The sequence below is a fragment of the Danio rerio genome, chromosome 12, assembly GCF_049306965.1.
Source record: "Danio rerio strain Tuebingen ecotype United States chromosome 12, GRCz12tu, whole genome shotgun sequence".
NCBI lineage: Eukaryota > Metazoa > Chordata > Actinopteri > Cypriniformes > Danionidae > Danio > Danio rerio.
In genome coordinates this window covers 18,782,985-18,804,394 of record NC_133187.1, presented here as the reverse complement: position 1 = coordinate 18,804,394, position 21,410 = coordinate 18,782,985, and the positions used below count along the sequence as shown (strand labels likewise).

The following is a 21,410-nucleotide window of genomic DNA, read 5'->3' as shown; positions in this document are numbered from 1 at the left end:
ACTGATTGGTAAATTTCTTACTGTTGTATTTCTCACAAACGTTACGTGAGATCTGCTTCCTGAGGCAGCCGTGGCAACGATTGAGGCATGTTGCTGACAGGCACGTGGGAACAGTGGGCGGGGATGACTCGCCTTAAAGGCCCAGTGCAAAGAAACAGCAACAACCTTTACCCAGCTATAATACAGACACTTCAAACTGCTATAATAAATACTCTGATGGGTTTTTTGAGCTGAAACTTTACAGAAACATTCTGGGGACACAAAAGACTTATAATAAATATGAAAAAAGGGGTAACCTATGTGCCCTTTAAAATCGCTAAGAGATAATATAATATTCGAAAAACAGAGGGCGAGAAGTACCCGGATGACCTACTACTTCTGACGAGATCCAACAGATGCTACACTATCCCATGATGCCATAGGAGATATTTCATGAATGGGAGTGAAGCCATGCAACTGATACAGGTAGGTCACAATGACAAAAATGGCAAATTCAGTATATCCGAATTCTATTCACATTACTCATATTCATACAATTCACACAAACATACTTTTCTAACGGTCATGTACTGTAGTATATTCAAATTCTAATGTAGTACCTACTCAAGTATAAAGCGATTTCAGACACAGCCATAGATCCACCTCATATGACATACGCTAATCCCATGGCAGCATACGAGTTAATTTTATGATCAATTTCTGCATGTTTGGAAACGTCAAAATAAAAGCCACTATCCAACAGTTTGATGTAGCATGGAGTCAGGAAAAAAAAAATGCAAAACTAATCAAACTGTTTGTCTGACAAAAAAAGTAATATACTGTACATGAGGATGGCTTGAGGGTAAGTACATTATGGGGTAATTTAGATTTTTGGGTGAACTATTCTTTTAAGGTGACAGAACAATGCTGAGAGCAGGATATGTAATGAACACCAGAGAAAAGGTTAAAAATAGAGTGTAAATACACACAATTCACTTTTCACTAAAATCCCTTAATGCTTTGCTGATGTTTGAAGAACTGTTGTTTCCCAATGTTGCTCCACACATTAAAGCAGTTCCATCTGACTGCTGCTTTTGTTCTGTGTTCCAGCACATGCAAAACATCAAAACATCCTGAACTGTTTCTGAAGTCTCAGTCAGATTATTGACTAAGAGCCGTGATCTTTGAGTTCATAAATCAGCTTGAAATCAGCCTGGCCAAATTCTTCTGCGGTCTCTCTAGGAACCAAGAAAGATTTCTAGAAAGGTAAGACTAAGGAGGAACAACAACAGCTGGACGACTCGGGTCTTGCTGACCCAAAAATAATTTTTGGCAGCACATTTCTGTCCTTAAACAGCTGATGAAAAACAGCTGCTTTATGAACAGCGATAAAATCGATTATTAAATCTTGCTTCTATGACTTTGTAAATATATAAAAAGCATTACACTGTTAAATTTCTCTCTTAAAAAAAATACTTTAAGGCAACAATGGACTTTATTTTTGCACTGTTATTACACGTCTTTATTAAAATGGAGATATTTATATTGTAATTACTCTTTTAACTACTTTTAATAAAATAAAGTGCCTGGTGCTTCTAAAGAAAAACTGTTTGCATGGCTTTAAAGACTCTTACTCTTATGCTCACAAAGGCTCCATTTATTTGATTAAACAGAAAAATTATTTTTTAATTTGTTTTTGTAGTGTTTAGTTTTTTAAACCGTATGTTCTGCTTACACTTCAACTCTATTCAAGTTCTAGTTTTTAATACATTTCGATTTTATTGTTAAGCTCTAGTTATTTTAGTTTTAAATTACACTACATAAACATTTTAAATGTTTCCCTCCCTTGTTGTTTGCCTTGCCCTATTTTATTCTCCATAGTTAATTGAAAGAAGACATTTAATTCTTTTACAATTATTATTGAGAATTTTCCATATTTTTTTCCATACAGTAAATGAAACCACGTACAAGAACAGTTAGCCTAATCTTATTAAAAATAACATACAGTTGAAGTCAGAATTATTAGCCCCCTTTTATAAGGCATGAAAAGACCTTTCTTTATATTAGGTCACAAAACTGGATGAAGTTGAGTTAATAAAGCATACTATATATATTATATTAGTATATGCCTGAATCACAATATATAAATGTTGATTTGAATAGTTTATTAATCATTTACTAACTCATTCTGATTTTTTTTAAAAACCCCAACTCTTCTTAAATAAAAATGATTTTTAAATGTAATAATTAAGTCATGAAAAATTAATCAGTAACAAATTATGAAAGTCAAGAATAGAGCATTTGTACCTGCCATTATATATTGCTTGTTAACGTCTATTAATAAAGAGTCAATGATTAACAAATAATGAATTCACTATTTGCTAATGCTTAATAGATGATTCACAGTGTGTAGTTGGTACAAAGTGTTACCATGTGGGTGGAATTTATTTTTAAACATTTTCAACTTCTTTAAACAAAAATAATATTTTTGTGATGATACTGGTAACTTGTGATTTTTGGTCACTATTGACCTTTCGCGATTGTTTTAGAACATCCGTTTCAGTCGCCTATGGGAGAAATCACTAGGAATAATAAACGGCAGAAAACGGTCAAACTACTTGCTCTACAAACAAATATTTGCATGACTATACAGACCAAGTAGAATAATATAATAAGAGAATATCAGTTTGCAACATCAAACAACAAACGAGGAGTTTCAAAAAGATTCAAATGGCTGTGCCCGCTCGTCAGCTAAGAATAAGGTGAATAAGGCCCGATCCAAATCATATGTCATTGCGATCTCTTGCTTCATACAGTATGAGATTAGGCGTTCGTGACTGCTGTAGTTATTCCAGTTGTGTTATTTTTTGGTATTTATTTTCAGGAAATCACTGAAGGCATATATTAGGTTATCATAACGATCTACCGTGGCAATAAGATCGTAACTGTACTTTGCATTTAACACAGTGGCCATATTCATCTATATAAACACACAAAACAACATTAACATTATAGCAGACACTGTAAAAAGCTCATTCTCAGCCATTATACAATTTTGACAGGGTATTCGAGTGTCATTGAGTGTCAAAAATGTTGTAGGAGTGTTGTACAGGAGTTATTATTATAGATCGCAAAATTTAGGGGTTTTTATTTTAGCGTTTTTTTTTTTTATTTTTTAAGCATGACGGTAAAACATGAATGCAGTTATGAATATATTAAAACATATATTTGTTTGTTCTAATACTAACACTAATTTGTGGATCTCATTACTTCTGGGTGTAGCTGTAGTTGTGGCTGGTGTATTCTGGGAAATTTTCTTTAACCTTGGTTTCGAGTGTGGTCCAGAAAATTCTTCATTCGAACGGGTATCTACCCCTTCCCCTTAGCCCTATGGCTTCAAGCTAAAAAGAATTGGGACACCCCTACCCCTTCATGGGAATGCGCAAACTGAAAGGTAGTGGTAAGGGGAAGGGCTAAGCGGTAGAATTGGGATTGGGCCTAATCGTGATATTTAGTACACTGAAGCAACGGATTCTTTGGTACCTTGAAATTATGGATTCAGGAAACACCATATCGCTGAACTATGTTTGTAACAACAAAACTTGCTACAGTATCTTACAGTAGTTGGTTAGTGAAACAGAAAAAAGTTTTGGGAAAAAGAAGAAGTCAAATGACCTACAGTACAGTGTATACCTGACTCTTTGAGATAGTGTTTGACGATGGAGGAGACCCCATGAGGTGTCACATAGTTCACCATTCCTTCTTCCTTTACCATCAGGCCTTCAACAGGAGCACTGAGGGGTTTTAAAATGTCTTGCGCTAGGAGTTCTTCATAAAAGCTGGAAATACAAGAAAATGCATTAGTTACAACAAGAAAAAAAAAACTATTTTCACATAATCTAATAAATAAATTAAATAAATAAATAAATAAATAAATAAATAAATAAATAAATAAATAAAAGCAAGAAGTAGCCCACCTGCTGTGAATTTGAGCATAGTACTGTGTGGCACTGATGTATTGAGCTCCAAGATCAACCGAGCAAGAAGGATTGTTTGGACTTCTGCTTGTGGACATTCTACCCCCTATAACATTAATGCAAAAACATCTTAATCCTACTCATAATATAATCATGATTTTTAGAAGTAGAGACAAATAAAACATCTGAAATGAAAACCTATTGTTATTAATAAAAATAAGATTGATTACATCACAATTGCACAAACGTATTCATAAAGGTGCTTTAGGAAGACAGTAACAACAAAACTGATAAATTTATTATGTGTGTACCATATATGGTGTCATCATTTACTCTCCCTTCACTTCCAAACTTGTTTCTTTCTTTTGTTGAACACTATAGAAGATATTTAAAAGAAAGCTGAAAAGCTGTAACCTCTGACTAGTGTTTGTTTATCCTACTGTGGTTTTCAATAGTTACAGATTTTCAGCTTTCTTCAAAATATTTCCTTTTGTGTTCAAACAGAAGAAATAAACCACATGAGGGTAAGTAAATAGTGAGTAAATGTTCATTTTTCTGGGACATTTTCAGCATTGGGATTTTTTAACTAGAACAAATACTTTTACTTCGTCAAGCCTTTGCAGGAAAGCTGAATTTCTGAAGTCAGGCAGATTTATGTTACACTCTCAAAAAAAAAATGTTAAAGTCTTGTACAAAAGAAGGTACAAACTATTAGGGGAGTATCTTTTTGTGGAACAGAATTGTACCTTAAGACAAAGAAACTAATTTGTACTATTGCAGTTTGTACCTTTAATGACATTATTTGTACCATGAGAAATCAAAATGTACCTTTATTTAACATTTACCTTTTTAAAACTTGCATGTACAATATTGTACCTTCATCAAAGGAACAAATCTGATCCATGAAGGTACCATTACAATGACAAGACACTTTGTACCTTAACAGTGTCAAATGTGTTCCTTCAAGAACCAACTAAAGGCATTTTTCTACATCCAAAACGCGCCAATTCATTTTCGATAAATAAAAAACAATGAAAACATTTTTAACAATACGTTTTTTTTTAAAGCTTCTTTTTGTGTAAAAACACCATTTCCATTTACAATAAAGAATAAAAAAAATACTTTAACATAAATCAAAAGAGGCGAGGCAGTAGACAGTAGGTAGTGCTGTCGCCTCACAGCAAGAAGGTCACTAGTTCGAACCTCGGCTCAGTTGGTGTTTCTGTGTGGAGTTTGCATGTTCTCCCTGCCTTCGCGTGGGTTTCCTCCGGGTGCTCCGGTTTCCCCCACAGTCTAAAGACATGCGGTACAGGTGAATTGGGTAGGCTAAATTGTCCGTAGTGTATGAGTGTGAATGTGTGTGTGTGAATGTTTCCCAGAGATGGGTTGCAGCTGGAAGGGCATCCGCTGCGTAAAAAACGTGCTGGATAAGTTTGCGGTTCATTCCGCTGTGGCGACCCCAAATTAATAAAGGTACTAAGCCGACAAGAAAATGAATGAATGAATGAATAAAAAGCCTTGTCTGAAAATGTTTAACATTTAAACCCTTGGACATTTAGATGAAAAAAGAATCATACTTAATTAAATAAAATTAGCTACATTCATTTTACAAAGTACCTCAACTACAAATACAATTATATTTTAAATAGGATTGATTGTCATCTTTAACCTACATATCCAAAGTTTTTTTTTTTTTTCTTAATTCACCAACCCCATTCAATCCACCGTGTTATTTGATGTGGGCGTGACCTGTCAAAGGGCAAAGTTTAAACTTCACGATCAGGTTTTTCATCATTGTACGTTGGTTGAAATACAGTGACGAACTGCCCAATTTGGGCTTTCATGCAAAAGTGCATATTACGAAAATATAGGGTATAATAAAATGTAGTTACGTCATATTTGCCCATTTTCTACTCATGTTTATAAGGTCACCAGCGTGGTTAACCTTAATGAATGAAAGTTGGCTGCATACAGCTGATCCAAAGATTAAAACTCACGAGACGTACACCACTCTATAAGTGTTTTAAATCAGCATATAAAAAAGCATTATGTGTGTCAAAATAGATAAGATGCTAACCTGCACCGCGAGATTTGTCCCACACGACTATATTAACTTTGTTTGGCAGTTCCCTCCTCAGCAGACAGGCACATAAACTACCTGTGAGTCCAGCCCCAACTATAAGAACTCGGGACATTTTTAGAAAATGTGAATAAACAACTGTTTGAGGTAGAAAAGCAAAGCGTTCGCGCTTGTCTGAAGATCTTACACGATTTATTGTACTGTCCCTTTAAGTATTATGAAAGCCTGAAGTGTTTTTTGTTGGCCAACCAAAGCATAACCCTTGGTTATTTCATATTTGAGTGATACATATGCAGAATAGCCAAGCATCAGATAATAAACATAATAAAGCGTTATGCCTGTTTTATATCTACATTAAAAATAACATCACCATCTTCATTTGTTAATAAGCAATACTTATAATAAATTCAAATTATTTTCAATCGTAGGGGACACAAGTAATCAATGAAGCAAAAGCACAGTTTATTTCATTTAATTTTATTAAAAGACGACCTTTTGCAGTAACTAGTAAAGACGTCAATTTGATAAATAATATGGATTGCTTTACTTCGCTTGCTTCCTTAAAATCGAAAAAGAAGCAGCCAAATGCATGAATCTTCTTCAGGAATCGAGGTTGATTGATTAAAGGCGTTTTTAAAACAGTGATCAAGCCATGATGTCACTGTCAGCTGATGCTAAAGCATTTTGATCGCCGTCAGTGTGGTCAGGACTCACGCTTCACACATTTTAGGTTGCTGAGAGCTTAACCAAAGTTGTTGGGTAAGTTAAGTGTTTTTCGTATTGCATGTGTAGGACCTTATTAACGAACGAGGTATCAGATAGTTGGTTTCGAACAGTTTAAAACGAATTGTTTGTGCTGTACAGAATGAAGTTGTATAGTGGTCAGTAATCAATACATTTGCCATGAACGACTTATGAAGTGCGCGAACTTACCATGTCACTTAATGTGATTTAACCGCGTTGTTTGCGCAGTGCGAATTCTCGTGCTTTCGTAACACATGTTGTTATTCTAAAAGTACCTGTCATTTAAACATGTACTAAATTCCCAAGGTTACTTAATGACTTATGAAGAATTTTTATCACATTTTAATTATCATGTATTCCATAAAAATTTGCATGGGTCTTTGCTGCTATTCCCTTATGTATTGTCTCACTATGTAAAAGTTACTCATATTCAGGAAATATTTCTTTGTTACACCCTAAAGATATACTGTGTGGGAAAATTTGTATTTCTTTTCACCAAAATAAGGCCGTATACGTTCCTTATTTCAATCACCCATAATTAGTAAACCCTACATAATTTCTTATTGGTCTGGGTTCATTAGAGATTTGATCTGGAAAAGGTATGGTCGTTGCCTAACAAATTCTTTAAGAGGAATAATTTCTAATAATTTTTTTAATTTCTAAAAACAAATTTAAAGAGGTCTCATTTAAAATCCTGCATAAATAATACCCTGTCAAACATTTTTTCCCCCCAAGTTTAGACAGAAAATAGATCAAAACTGTTTATTTTGTTTGTCACAGCCAAAAACTGCCGCATATGTTTTGGAATTGCCACTTCTCAAAGAAAATATGGTACGAGATGACCAATTTCATAAATTAAAAATTATTGCCAAGTTTTCATTTAGTATACCAACATGTTATTTTAGGGTTTTTGAAGTACAACAAAAAATAAAGAACGAAGCTTATGTTATTAATCTTTTGATAATATTTACAAAGTACCATATTTACAGATGCAAATTTATTAACCAAAAACCATTTTATCCTACTATACTAATTGAATTAAAACATTATACAAACAACATAAAGCAAAGCACTAATAAATAAGCCATCAAAACCGCTTTTTTACTGGAAACCTTTAAGATCTTGTAAATTCACAAGGCCCTTGTCTGTTAGTATGTGTACTTACACATTGTCTTATATATGTTTTGTTCTGTACACCCCTGCCATTTTTCATTTTTCGTTCCATCTTGCATTGTTCTAAAAGTCGTTCTTTAAGTAAAAAAAACTCATTTAAAACCATTCAGATGTGCTACTTGAATTACTTTTTCTTTGAGTGAACGCTGAGTTGTAAAATTAAACCTTACTTTATCGATATGATGCATAATTAAAGTGGACCCAAATACAATTTTCATTATGTCAGGATTGTTCACATTTAAGTAAATAAAAAGGTGAACATTTTCCAACCTGATATCATAAACCACTGTGTTTAGCAATAATAACTTTGACCGGTTATTTTGTCTGAGCAAACAAGGATTTTGCTGCACCTTGTGTTTTTTATGGTATGCTTACTTTAGAGTCAAAAGGTGCATATTGGGCAACATGTGAACTGATTGCTGCAAAAGATAACCATATAGCTTTTAAACTATTTTGTATAGTGTGTGTTGAGATATTCTGTATGTTTTTTTTTTTTCTGCATTCAACAGAAAGATGTCATGGCTGGTGTTGTCTTTGGTAATACTTACATCTGGACTGGTTCAGTATGGCCAGTCGGCTCTGGATGGGACAGGATTGGACCCCGAAGTTAACATGAACATTGTAAGTATATATAGCCTGTAATATGACACATTTAGGCAAATTGAGTGCTAACTTTATTATGCAATAAGTTCAGGTTTTGCCCTTTTGTGGCAAAATGTGTATCTCAAAAAAGGCAAAAAAAAAGGCGTATCTCAAAAAAGGCAAATAACAATGTCTGGATAACATTCAAACATGAGTTGAAAACTAACAAAAATAATCTATTTATATAGCAAAAGCGTATGTTCTGATAGTATGTAATGTATTTCGAATCACTATAACAGCTTAGCATACACTAAAAATTTATGTTTGCTGCTTGTTAAAACTACTTATTTAAAATGAGCAGAAACACAATTCGGATGCTACTATTCGGTGCCATTTTAGGGTAGTAGGTCTCTTAACTGTCTCTGAATTTTTTTTTACATTTTACAGGATTTTATCACTTCAGTTGAATGAGCACTTCTTAAACGACTGTGTAAGAAAAATATACTGGTCCAGCTCAGGATATTACGATTTAGCATTTTTTTCCGAATGTTCACATGTAACACGGGTCAAATGTCCCCCCCCCCGTTACTGAACATTCTTCTATCTTTTAAAAGGTGTTTAAAATAAATAGTTACTGTAATATTTACATTTTCTAAGAGCTTTCTAGTGAGCTGTCCCTCACTTTACCCTGCAATGGTATTTTTTAAAAGGTTTTACTAAACAAGATTTATTTAAAAAAAGACTTGTTATGATGTATGGCATGTTGTAAATTAAATGTATTACATTCAGTGTATATAATATATAAAATCTGTTTTTAAGTGACTTCATTTTGTCAGTTCTTCAGAAGTAACCAGAAAAACGAGTGTAATATATGTTGATTTTATTTAATTAACATGAAACAACTACATCGTTAACATGTTGGAATGGGCAGTAACTGGATGGACACAAAGTAACAGGGTGGACATTACAATAAGAACTAAGGCAACTTGTTTCAATGTTTCAATGTTACATCACATCAATTGTCAAAAAAACAAATAAAATACAAGCAACATGTTAAATTACATACAGATAGTACAGTAAAAATAGTAAAATACTAAAAGTTGCAAATAAAACTATTATTGTAAATTTAAAAAATAATTTTGGTTTGCACAATGTTTTGCACTGACAAAATCATGCACATTGTTTAAACTGATCTTCTTTGATTGTATAAAGTAGGTTAATAATAATGAATAGCAATACCATGGGTAAAAATGGGTAACAGAGTAGACGTGTTATGATTCACCACAACAGAAAACTACTCTGAAATGTTAAAAATAAAATAAGGTAAAAGAGTGAGACTAACTTTGCATCTTGTTGACAATTTCTCTCCCTAATTGTGAGAATTTCTGAAAATCACATGACTAGAGGAGCAATCAGTGGGCATTTTATGTCATCAAAGTAATAGTGGGTGGGGGGTGGCATTCATTTCTGGGACACGTTTATTTAAAGGTTTTACTAATAGGTTTTAATTATTTTTTAAAAAATATAGTATTTGGTGAGATTTATTATACATATAACAATACAAATTCAATAAAAAGTCTAATTATAGTTTTATAAGTTATATTTGTAACTGAACATGAGCATCCTGTACACCTGTGACATGGCAATTCAGCTACTTGCACTGAAATCAGAGTAAATATTTATAATGTAATTTAATTTTGAACACTTATCATTGTGTCCTGTTGTGTAAATGGGATACTCCTATCAGACAAGCTTTAAGGATTTTTAAATTGCATTTTTAAATATTCTGTGCCATAGAATGCTTTGGGGACACAAATGGCACCGAATAGTAGGAATGACCCATTCTTGAGATTAGTTTGTGACAACTTAATTGTTTTATGTTCACTCCATTTAAGTCTGTTGAATTAACTTAATGAATTTGTGTTGGGACAACATGAATGAATTGTGTGGAACCCTGCATTTTTTACAGTGTAACGTATTGTAGACTACCTACATGTACACCAAAATGCAATTTTCAATAGTCACTCCATATCTCCAAATAATACAGTATGATAGAATATATATATATATATATAATTTCTTTAATTTTATCAAATAGGCCCTGCTGTTAAAATGAATAGAAGACTTATGATACAATGCAATGACGATTAAGAGAGCACAAATAAACATTCCTCAAATACAAGTTCTTTAATTCCAGTATTTTTTGTTTTCAAATGTTACTAACAAGTTATTCAAGTTATTCACGAATTTACATTACTTAATAAAATCAAAAGACAAATGACGGATATTTTTGAAATTATACTAAAAGACTTTTTACTTGACAAAAAACCCTGTATATTATCAATCAGGTGATAGATCAAGTCACTTTTACTTTTGTTGTCACTTATTGTCACTTTTATCACTTTATACCAGAGATGCCCAAAGTAGCGGGCCAAAGTTGGCCCATGGTAATCTTTGATTTGGCCCACCATCCCATCTGAGAAAAGAGGGAGAATTTTGGGGGTAATGCCTTTAATACACATTGTAATTTGTAGTTGTAAACTCTTTGTTTGTTTTTTATTTTAATTTACAAAAATCACATGCTGTGAATGATTTCAATGTTCTTTTTTAAACATACTGTTGCTCAATGGATGGACCATAATTTAGGAGTCCTCGGTGAGCAAATCATGCCAAAGGCAGGTGCAGCTTGACTATTGTATTCGGCATTTAAAGGGCACCTATGGTAAAAAATCTACTTTTCAAGCTGTTTGGACAGATCTGTGTGTTGGTATAGTGTATAGATACTGGGGTGATATGAACACACCCAGTCCTTTTTTTTTTTCAATTTAACTACAAAAAAAGGGTCGGCCAATTGGAGCTTTTTTCAAATCGATCGCACCATTACGTAGGTGTGCGATCCCCCCGCCCACCGAATTGATTGACAGCTGCGCGCCTTAACATGTTCCGGTAGTCACGTGTATATGTCAACAAGACCAGGCAGACATACACAATGCAACCGGGAATAAAAGGTCTGTTCTGTTCGCTAGGATCAGCAATCATCATCAAATGTGATTAAGAGTAAGTTTCACATGTTTAAAGTGTTTTAAAACAGAGTATGTGTGTAATTAATTACAGCGTTTTACTTCAGCTTTATTTCATCAGCACAGCCTCGTGTCAGAACAATTATAAAAAAAGACGCTTCAATCCCGGTTTGTGGAAGTTAAATCAGGTTTATTTTGTACATTAGCATAACAGATATCCACACAGTACTTGAGGTTAGCCTTAACTAAGCTAAGCACGCTCTGTCTGTCTGCCTGCCTGCCTGCCTGCGTGTATGTGTGTGTGTCATCTGCGGTGTGCGTGTGTATCTGTGTGTGTGTGTGTGTGTGTGTGTGTGTTAACTTCGTAACAATGTTGTGTGTGACTCATCAATGCAACTTCACAATACTGATTAGTAAATATTAGTTCTTACTGTAGTATCTCACAAACGCTACGTGAGACCTTCTTCCTTTAAGTCTGTCTGTTGTCTGACGCAGCTGAGGGAGGAGGCATGTAGAAATAGTAGGCGGGAAAGACTCGTCTTAAAGGCGCAGTACGACAAAACCACCCCCTGCTGGAAATCAGTATAAAACAGCATCTTGTAAAAGGTATAATGAAAAATCTGATAGGTATTTTGATCTGAAACTTTATATACACATTCTAGAGGCGTAAAAGACTAATATTAAATCTGAAAAAGGGGTAACCTAGGTGCCCTTTAACTCCATTGTGTTATACATGAAATTTTTATGTTTTCGTTATAATGGGTTAATAATAAAAAAAGTAAAATATATATACAGTATAATGCATTAGTTAATATGATTAAAGTAATGTTTTCTATTTATTTTGAAATAATTGAGGAAATTATCCATGGCAACTTTGCAATACAGTTTGATATATTTACCTTCGGCCCACAGGCTTCAATCAAGTTTGGTTTTGTAAGAAAAAGTTTGGGCATCCCTGCTTTATACAAAGTACTGCATGTTTGTGTCAAAGCTGCTCTGCATGGCTGAACTAGAAAAGGATAAAAAGCCACCGCAATATTTCAGCTTGTGGAGTGTATTTCATATTTTAGCCTGGCAGCAGAGTTGTGGTAAATGCTGGTGTAGATCTAGTACGATTAGAAGAACTGATTTAGTTGTTCAGTACTAATGTCACTGTTGAAGGATGCTTCAGAGAAGATCGACTCCACCAACCCCAACCAAACAACCCAGAGACAACAGTGTCTAGAAATTAAAAGTCCATCAATTGATGGAAATGTAGATTTGGTGTTTCACAAAATGTTCTGTCAAGTTGTTATAATTTAGTAATATTAGGCTGACAATAATTACTTGGGGAAAAAAACTACCCTACTTAAGATATTTGCTGGCAAAATGCATATATTTATAAGACATAAAAATAATAAAAACTGTTCATCACAATCAACTTGCTGGCTTTATCATATGTCATTTCATATTACGCCTGTGCTGAACTTTGCACTATATTTGCAATATTATTTCCAGTTCCCTGTTTTGACATGTGTTCTAGAGAGAAGTGGATTCATTAGTTGACCATTTCTATAACGAATTGCAATTTGCACTTTGTCCTTTTGCTGTGGCTTTGGGAGCTACATTCAGAGCACATTATAATGTTATTACTGTAGCCTTTGGATCAAAAAGGGAAGAGAAACATTATTCATCAGTTATTAATTTTTTTTAATAATCAAGTTCAGCAGCTTTATGCATTTCTCACAGAAAAAAGGGGTATTGTACTTTAAGTGACATTAACGCACTTTCATACTGATGTGGTTGGATATGAATCAAGACTTCTTGGTTTAAATAATCCTATCCCATAATCATTGTTTGAAAATTTGCACAGGTCAGGAATTTATTTGCAGAAATGCTGATAAGAGAGTAAACTGTTAGTTTTAATGTAATAGCTGGGTTTTGTATGCTGTTTCACATATTTGCCTTAACAAGTAGATTATCAAACTGTAAAAATGCCTCACTTGGGCTGTGCTCAAAAGTACTTAAAATAAAATTGCCCAAAAATGAAAATTCTGTTTTAGGTTTCTTTTTTCCATTTAAAACAGAATAAGAAAAATACACTTTTCTATATATATTCATATTGCAGTGCCAACATCTTTCAAAATACATAAAGGACAAAAGCAATATATGTCAGCTACATTCAATGTCTTCTGAAAACATACAAAAGCCAAACAAAACTGCTTTTGTACTCCAAGGAAAACATAAAAACGTTTGTTAATTTGAGATGTTTTTTCTTAATTTAAAGTTACATTGTAACTGAATTTGAAACAGATTTGTGGTAGATTTGTAATTTGTAATAGATATTGTTACAAATTACAAAAGGGCAATTACTTGATTCTATTGGTTATGGAGGCAGATCTGAATGTGGGCTTACAGTTATTAATAAGAAATGGATGAACTTTAAGCAGATAAAATGACGGTATGATGACATTTGATATTGAACTTATGATATTTGTAAAATTTTTAAATTAGGAGGTCCAAAAAAATTAAGTGCATGCATGAATCATTCGCAATAAGATATATAACATGCATTTAAAAACAGGTCACATGAGTTTTTTAGACCCTCTAGCTGTCATCGCCCCACATGTGTGATATTTTTAAGTAAACATAAATATGACCTTATCTTGACATACTTATCTTATGCTTACTTTATATCATATATACTTTTAAGTGTATAGTTAAAATATGTTATAATAATGTTATTATAACATTATATGTTATAGTATGATATAAAAGTAACCTTAACTGGCATACTGAGGCATATACAGGGTGCGTCGTGGGACTAGGAGGGAGTGGGGGGGAGCCAGTTGGTGGTTAGCAAAAATTTTATAAATTTTATTTTAACTTATTAGAATTACCTAATTTTATTTATAACCTACAGAAAAAAACAGTCATAGTGGGGGTGGCTCAGTGGTTAGTGGTTTGCTGGGCCAGTTGGCATTTCTGTGTAGAGTTTGCATGTTCTCCCCATGTTCGTGTGGGTTTCCTCCAGGTGCTCTGGTTACTCCCACTGTCCAAAGAAATGCACTATAGGTCATTCATTCATTTTCTTGTCGGCTTAGTCTCTTTATTAATCCAGGTTCGCCACCGCGGAATGAACCGCCAACTTATTCAGCAAGTTTTTACGCAGCGGATGCCCTTCCAGCCGCAACCCATCTCTGGGAAATGCGCTATAGGTGAATTGGGTAAACAAAATTGGCAATAGTGAATGAGTGGTTGAATGAGTGTGTATGGGTGTTTCCCAGTACTGGGTTGCAGCTGGAAGTCGGCGGTTCATTCTGATTTGGCGACCCATGATAAATAAAAGGACTAAGTTGAAGGACACATACAAATAAATAGCCATAAGTCTTTCATTTGTTTTCTCCCTAGAATTGTGACCCCTGGGGTGTTCAGATTAATAAACCATCAGTTACAGCCAATTGATTTTATGGCATCAGGTCATTGTTTACAGCACTCATGTATATTAAAAATAAACACAGGCCATAACTGAACATGAAGTATGATCTTCTCGTGGCGGTCTCCAAAATTAAACCAAGAATATATTGTGCTGTAAATATTGTGCCAACCAGTCTCATTAGGCGAGGCTACACTCTAAAAAACATTGATTTATTTATTTAACCCTATGGTTGAGTTAAAAATATTTGGTGCTTCGTTGGGTTATTTTTAAGCTTTAGTGGGTTATTTATTAATAACTCAACCAGGAGTGCGATTTTGAAAACTATTGTTAGCCAATTAAGGTCGCAAGTTCTGTTGTTACAAACATAGTTCGTTAATTTGGCATTTCCCAAATCCATTGTTCCAACAAACATTCGCAAAATTGCACCGTAAACTTGAATGCTTGCAACAAAACCAAGAAACATAGTTCCTGGTTTTGTTCTATTCCTAGTCATCCCTTATGCCCAATTGGCCATATTTGGAATGATCTTTTTTAAAGCAATAAAGTCATCTCTCTCAGGTGTAATTTGCTTTCAAAGATTTAGCAATCTTCATGTTTACAATTGCGTTTTTTACATAGTGCACTTTGAAAACATTGATGTCATTTTGTACAAAGCCGTGGCTTGGACGAAAGCTATAGGCAACCTATTATTTAAAAGCGATGTGTTACGTCTCCAAAGCTTGTGAAAACAAAAAACGTAGCATACATTAATGATTTTAATTTATATTAGGTTATATGTTGAGTATTTGTACTGTATATGACATGGGTTTGAACTGGTTAGAAGTCATTTTCAAAAGTAATTTTCAAAGAGGCAGTGGCGCAGTAGGTATTGCTGTCGCCTCACAGCAAGAAGGTCGCTGAGTCGCTGGTTCGAACCTCGGCTCAGTTGCTGTTTCTGTGAGGAGTTTGCATGTTCTCCCTTCCTTCGTGTGGGTTTCCTCCGGGTGCTCCGGTTTCCCCCACAGTCCAAAGACATGCGGTACAGGTGAATAGGGTAGGCTAAATTGTCAGTAGTGTATGAGTGTGTGTGTAAATGTGTGTGTTGTTTTTTTCCAGAGATGGGTTGCGGCTGGAAGGGCATCCGCTGCGTAAAGACTTGCTGGATAAGTTGGCGGTTCATTCCGCTGTGGCGACCCCGGATTAATAAAATGACTAAGCCGACAAGAAAATGAATAAATGAATAATAATTTTCATCATCTTAATAATATTAATTTTATTATTAAAGTAGGATTCAGTTCCTAATAAATAATAAATATTACATTTCATTTTTTTAATGAACAGCCTCACTGTTTATTAAATTGATTTTTATACGAGATTAGAATACGGGTGTTAGATTTTGTAAGTGATTTTATGTTTTAAAATAGAATATGGAATGTTCTCAATAATATTTTTAGAGTAAACACAGGCTCTTTGTGTGGCATTTACATATATTTCAATTCATATGGAAAGCAAGTGCCATAAGCACTATATATATGTACATATATATAATTGCCATAGGTGCCATATGCATTAATATATATATATATATATATATATATATATATATATATATATATATATATATATATATATATATATATATATATATATATATATATATATATATATATATATATATATATATATATATATGTGTGTGTGTGTGTGTGTATGTATGTATGTATGTGTGTGTGTATATATATATATATAAATGTGTGTGCATGCAATGTGTGTGCAAAACAATTTGCACTAATAAATTATGGGGTTCTTCTCTAAAGAAGTTGTTTCCACACCATACATCATTATGGTACGTTATGACTAATGTGGTTTAAATGATGGATCTGCGACAGAGAAACTACGATTTTTGGGAAACACTTGTCACTACATTGTTCTTTTGCCAAACAATGCATTGTACCATGATAGTTCAGCTGTGAGTTACGTCATTGCTTGGGAAAAGCACCCCAGTTGGGTTAAATATTGGGTGTTTTGTTGGGTTATTATTTAAACTTTATTGGGTTATTTATTTATTTACTCAACCAATTGGATTAAAAATTTTGAATTTCAACAGTCAAATGATTTAACTCACACAGAACAGCTGTATTTTTATGCGTATGTAATGGATTTTTTGCATTATAAAGTTTATTTAAGCTCTAATGCAATAATATTGTTGTTATTTTTATCAACTTCTCGTGTTTTTTATATCCGTTTCACCGGCACTTTTAATTATTGAAGAAACACGGGCTTCGAAGGGCTTTGAAAGGTTCTGAATTGGAAATGGCTGCTAACATTCTGCACATCACCAGACCTATTTCCTCTTGCTTTTCATTTTTCCAACACACACATATTTCTGCCTAAAATAGGACAAATACCCCATCTCAGACAGAAAGGGAAAGAAAGGCACATCCCCCCAGTGCTTACCCTCCCCGTAATGTGTGTTGAGCCAGCAGTGGGTTTATCCTTAAGTGGCCTAAAGTAGAATGAGCAGACAGAAGACCCAGGGGGAGTGGGAAATTGCATAGCCTTTAATTATGCATGGGGAGATTGCATGGCAGGCCTGGAACCATCAAGCTCACACGGCTTCTTTGAAGTCTCTGATTATAATTTATCTCATATCTTGAGGAGGAGGAGCAGTGTGATTCCATACAGCTACAATAATTGTGCTCTTGAAAAGACAAATGACTAAACTAAGAATTTAAGCTGAACTGGTGTTTTCTATTTTCATTATGTTTAAAAATGCTGCCACACTGATGACATTTCTGGTAGACCTTGAAAGTAATGTACAGTAGCTATTCTTTAAAATATTTCATAGAAACAGAACAATGCTAGTGCTAGTTTGAAGTGTTGTATTGTTTAAAGAGAGAATGACTCACTTGAGTGTTTTATGGAGTTTCAACTATCTCACATAGACGTGCGTTTTTAAAGATTTCTCCATGCTGTCATGATTCACATGGACTTTACTCGTGTTTATTGTTGTTTGTCTCTTGCAGAGTGAAATTATCAGACACTGGGGTTACCCTGCTGAAGAATTTGAGGTGGTCACTGAAGACGGATACATCCTGAGCATCAATCGAATCCCACATGGAGTCAAAAACAAAAATGAAGGTAAGGTAGAAGTTTAGCTTGAGTGGCTAAAGATTTGAACAAGCCCATTCAAGCTCCTCTTCTGCTTGCGTTAGCGTGAATTATTAAAGATGTTCTTTCTGTCCTTACGTGGCCGTGCGAAAGAGGAATCTCTGTAAGATGATCTCTGAATTCTCACCATTCACTGATTCGCTTTGCAGTCTTTATGAATTACACAATGAATGCACTGGGTGAGATGTCCGCATCTGAACCTTAACATCTTCACATGCCTTGGTTTTTAATAGTCACGTAGCAATTTTAAAAAAAGGGGAAAGAAGTGTTTTTTTTTTTTTTTCGATGAGTCAGTCCTCTGTGGAGAACAAGCTCCTGTAACAAGCTCATATAACGCAGCCCACGCTTGATGTCTTTGTTGGGCTTTCTTCTGATGAAATACACTTCTCGTGATGCTGTGGGTTTGACAGAAGATACTGTTCCTTAAATTCATTATGTAAGCTTATTTTGTTTTGCTTTTATAGATGAAATGTTATAAAAGCAGGATCTGGTGGAAAATTGATTCTTAGATGTGTGTGTGTGTGTGTGTGTGTGTGTGTGTGTGTGTGTGTGTCATACACTTGTACAGCTCCCTTTATGAGGACTTCCCATAGACGTATTCATTTTTACTGTACAAACTGTATGTTCTATATTCCACCCAATCCCTTCCCCTAAAACCAATGCCCACAGGAAACAATCTGCAGTTTTACAGTTTTAAAATACTTCATCCAAACTCACATGAGATCATTAATCTCTTAAGTCCCAAGGTGTTTTTTACATGCATATTTTATTTTCATTAACTCTTTGCTATTTGGGCTAATTAGAACCTAATTAGAATAAAAACCTAGGTATCATCTTTTAATAGGATGTACTTTTAGAAAAAAAATGATGTCCATATATGTGGACTTGTCCGAATTTACATACAACCCTTTTTCCTGACTACATATAAAGTTTTTGAACATGTTCGCTTCCAGATTTCTTGCAGCGCAGGAATAAATTTCCAAATAAAGCCTGAGAGCGGTCGGTAACTGGTGTAATTTGAACGGGGGTGGGGGTCTGACAATATCGCTCCCAACTCCCAAACGAGCACGCTTATATGTATATATTTGTGTAATTGAGAGGGTGTGATGCTGTGAATTGATAGCTTGATGCTGTCTATGTGTGTGTATGTGTTTGAGTGAGTGAGTGAGTGAGTGAGTGAGTGAGTGAGTGAGTGAGTGAGTGAGTGAAAGAGAGAGAGAGAGAGAGAGAGAGAGAGAGAGCGTGATGCTGTGCATCGCTTGCTTGGTGCTTTGTGTGTGTGTGTGTGTGTGTGTGTGTGTGTGTGTGTGTGTTTATACAGGCTGTCTGGATTCTGTATCATGTAGCTGGGTGGTTTCTGGGGGTTTACGCAACCCATCACTGGGAAACATCCATACACACTCATTCACACACATACACTACAGACAATTTAGCTTACCCAATTCACCTATATCACTTGTTTTTTGACTTGTGGAGGAAATCAGAGCACCTGGAGGAAACCCACGCTAACTTGGGGAGAACATGCAAACTCCACACAGAAATGCCAACTCACCCAGCTGAGGCTTGCACATGAGGTGATTGATTTTTTTATATTAACTTTATCTTATGGGATGATTAATTATTAGCAATCTGTAAATTTTGTTAGTTAACGGTGTGTATTGTGAATTTGGATGCTTATTAGACACCCTAATTTTAACGATTTTTTTTTTCGATTAAAAAAAGATTGATTTTGTGGTGGTAATTCCCAGAAATTTGAGGAGAATTTTACGATTTAAAAAACAATCTGACACAATGACACAAATCATAAAAATAAAGCTTCTTTATTTTGGTCTAGACAAGATATAGAACAGATCTCAATCAAACAGTGGGGATTAAGCCAAAGGAAAGTATATAATTCTTATTTTTATCCACGATCTTACTTTCTCTCAGATTTCACTCCCAGAGGATCTGATATCAGGTACCTCCCTTAGAACATTAGTTAGGGCTTCCCCTACCGTAATACACCTAAAACACGAATAACCGTATAACTTGTCATGGCAGGGAAGAGTTTTCTCTTTTTAACTGCAGAAAAAGAGTTATATGAAAAGATAAATCTATTACGCAGATCATAAAACCAGGCCAGCCATACATGTAAAGCACAAGTAATGTCCTTCAATTCGATGACATCCAGCGGCCGTTATCCTTGAACCAATCTCCACCATTGTAAACTGCTTGCTGATCTGTCTGTTTCATTTGATAGATGTTCATACATAGATGCTCATACATTATTTTGCAGTCTGAGGCACATCAAAAGCACAAAATGCCCAATTCGTGACACAGGATGCCTAATCCAATCTTTGCATTGACTTCACGGGTAAATCACTCGCGTCTTCACTTCATTCGCGTCTGCTTACTGCACAGGCTGCAAAACAATTTCCCCACTCTCAATAAATGTTTGGATTGCGAGAGCGCAGGTGAGGCGTCCTTTTTCGAGAGAGACTCAAATATATCACTTGCGCTGCAAATGCAACATCTAGAAGTCATTTAAAACAATTAATTGCAAAGTAAAATAAATATTACTTGATTATATGGTTCTATATTATATGAGATTATTTAATTTTTTTTGTGATTATTTTGCGTTTAATTAAAAATTTTGCAGGGCCGCAAAACTTTGGGACTTTTTCTTGATTTTGCGTTGGATTAAGCAAGCGCTAAATCACGAAAAACTAGGGGGTCTGGCTTATGTTTGTAATGAGGCAACAGACATATATAGACTAAATAATGTGTTAAATGCACATTTATGCATCGTGTCATATCACTCAGCTCTTATTGTGATATTTATAGTGAAATGATACCGATAAACTTCAGAAACTCATCTGTTTAGTTAAGGTTTATATTAATTTCTGATTTCTAATTTAATTTTTCATATACACTAAATACATCTCTGTCAGCCCCCAAGATTAAATGTAATATAGCTTGTATTTTATCCTCAGCACAACTCAGGAGCAAACTTTCATTTAATTCGCTCACACCTTGTACACTTTAGCTAAAATTAACCTCTCAACCACTTTGGTTGAAATGATTATCGTCTAACAAGGAATCTATACAGTTTTTTTTTATTATTATTTGACAAATAAAGTATGATAATTATGCATGTGTTTAATTCAGAGTACATTATGCTGTATGTGTGTGTGAGTGCATGAGAGCAGGCACAGATACAAGCTGCAACATCAGAGTGAAGCTTATTAATATTCATGAGCATCCCTAATATGGTCAAAACCAAACTTTTAAAATGCAGGGAGCATATA

The 21,410-nt window shown here is 34.4% G+C and overlaps 2 protein-coding genes across 5 annotated transcripts in view; one reads left to right on the top strand and one right to left on the bottom strand.

The window, feature by feature from the left end:
- Nucleotides 1-6,238, bottom strand: part of rnls (renalase, FAD-dependent amine oxidase) — a 122,085-nt gene extending 115,847 nt beyond the window's left edge. Inside the window, exons 1-3 of one of the 2 annotated variants that reach the window (XM_005169454.5) lie at nt 6,034-6,238; nt 3,957-4,062; nt 3,673-3,818 (exon numbers count right to left, since the gene is read on the bottom strand). In XM_005169454.5, coding sequence (XP_005169511.1) covers nt 3,673-3,818; nt 3,957-4,062; nt 6,034-6,151 — 370 coding nt within the window. In that variant the 5' untranslated portion in view covers nt 6,152-6,238. 2 annotated transcript variants of the gene reach the window in all.
- Nucleotides 6,239-6,699: 461 nt separating this feature from the next.
- lipf (lipase, gastric) overlaps nt 6,700-21,410 on the top strand; it is a 42,541-nt gene continuing 27,830 nt past the window's right edge. Inside the window, exons 1-3 of one of the 3 annotated variants that reach the window (XR_012387526.1) lie at nt 6,700-6,795; nt 8,463-8,574; nt 17,979-18,093. Coding sequence is in view for 1 of the 3 variants with exons in the window: in NM_213404.1 (NP_998569.1) it covers nt 8,467-8,574; nt 17,979-18,093 (223 nt within the window). In the remaining 2 variants the exon portion in view is untranslated. 3 annotated transcript variants of the gene reach the window in all.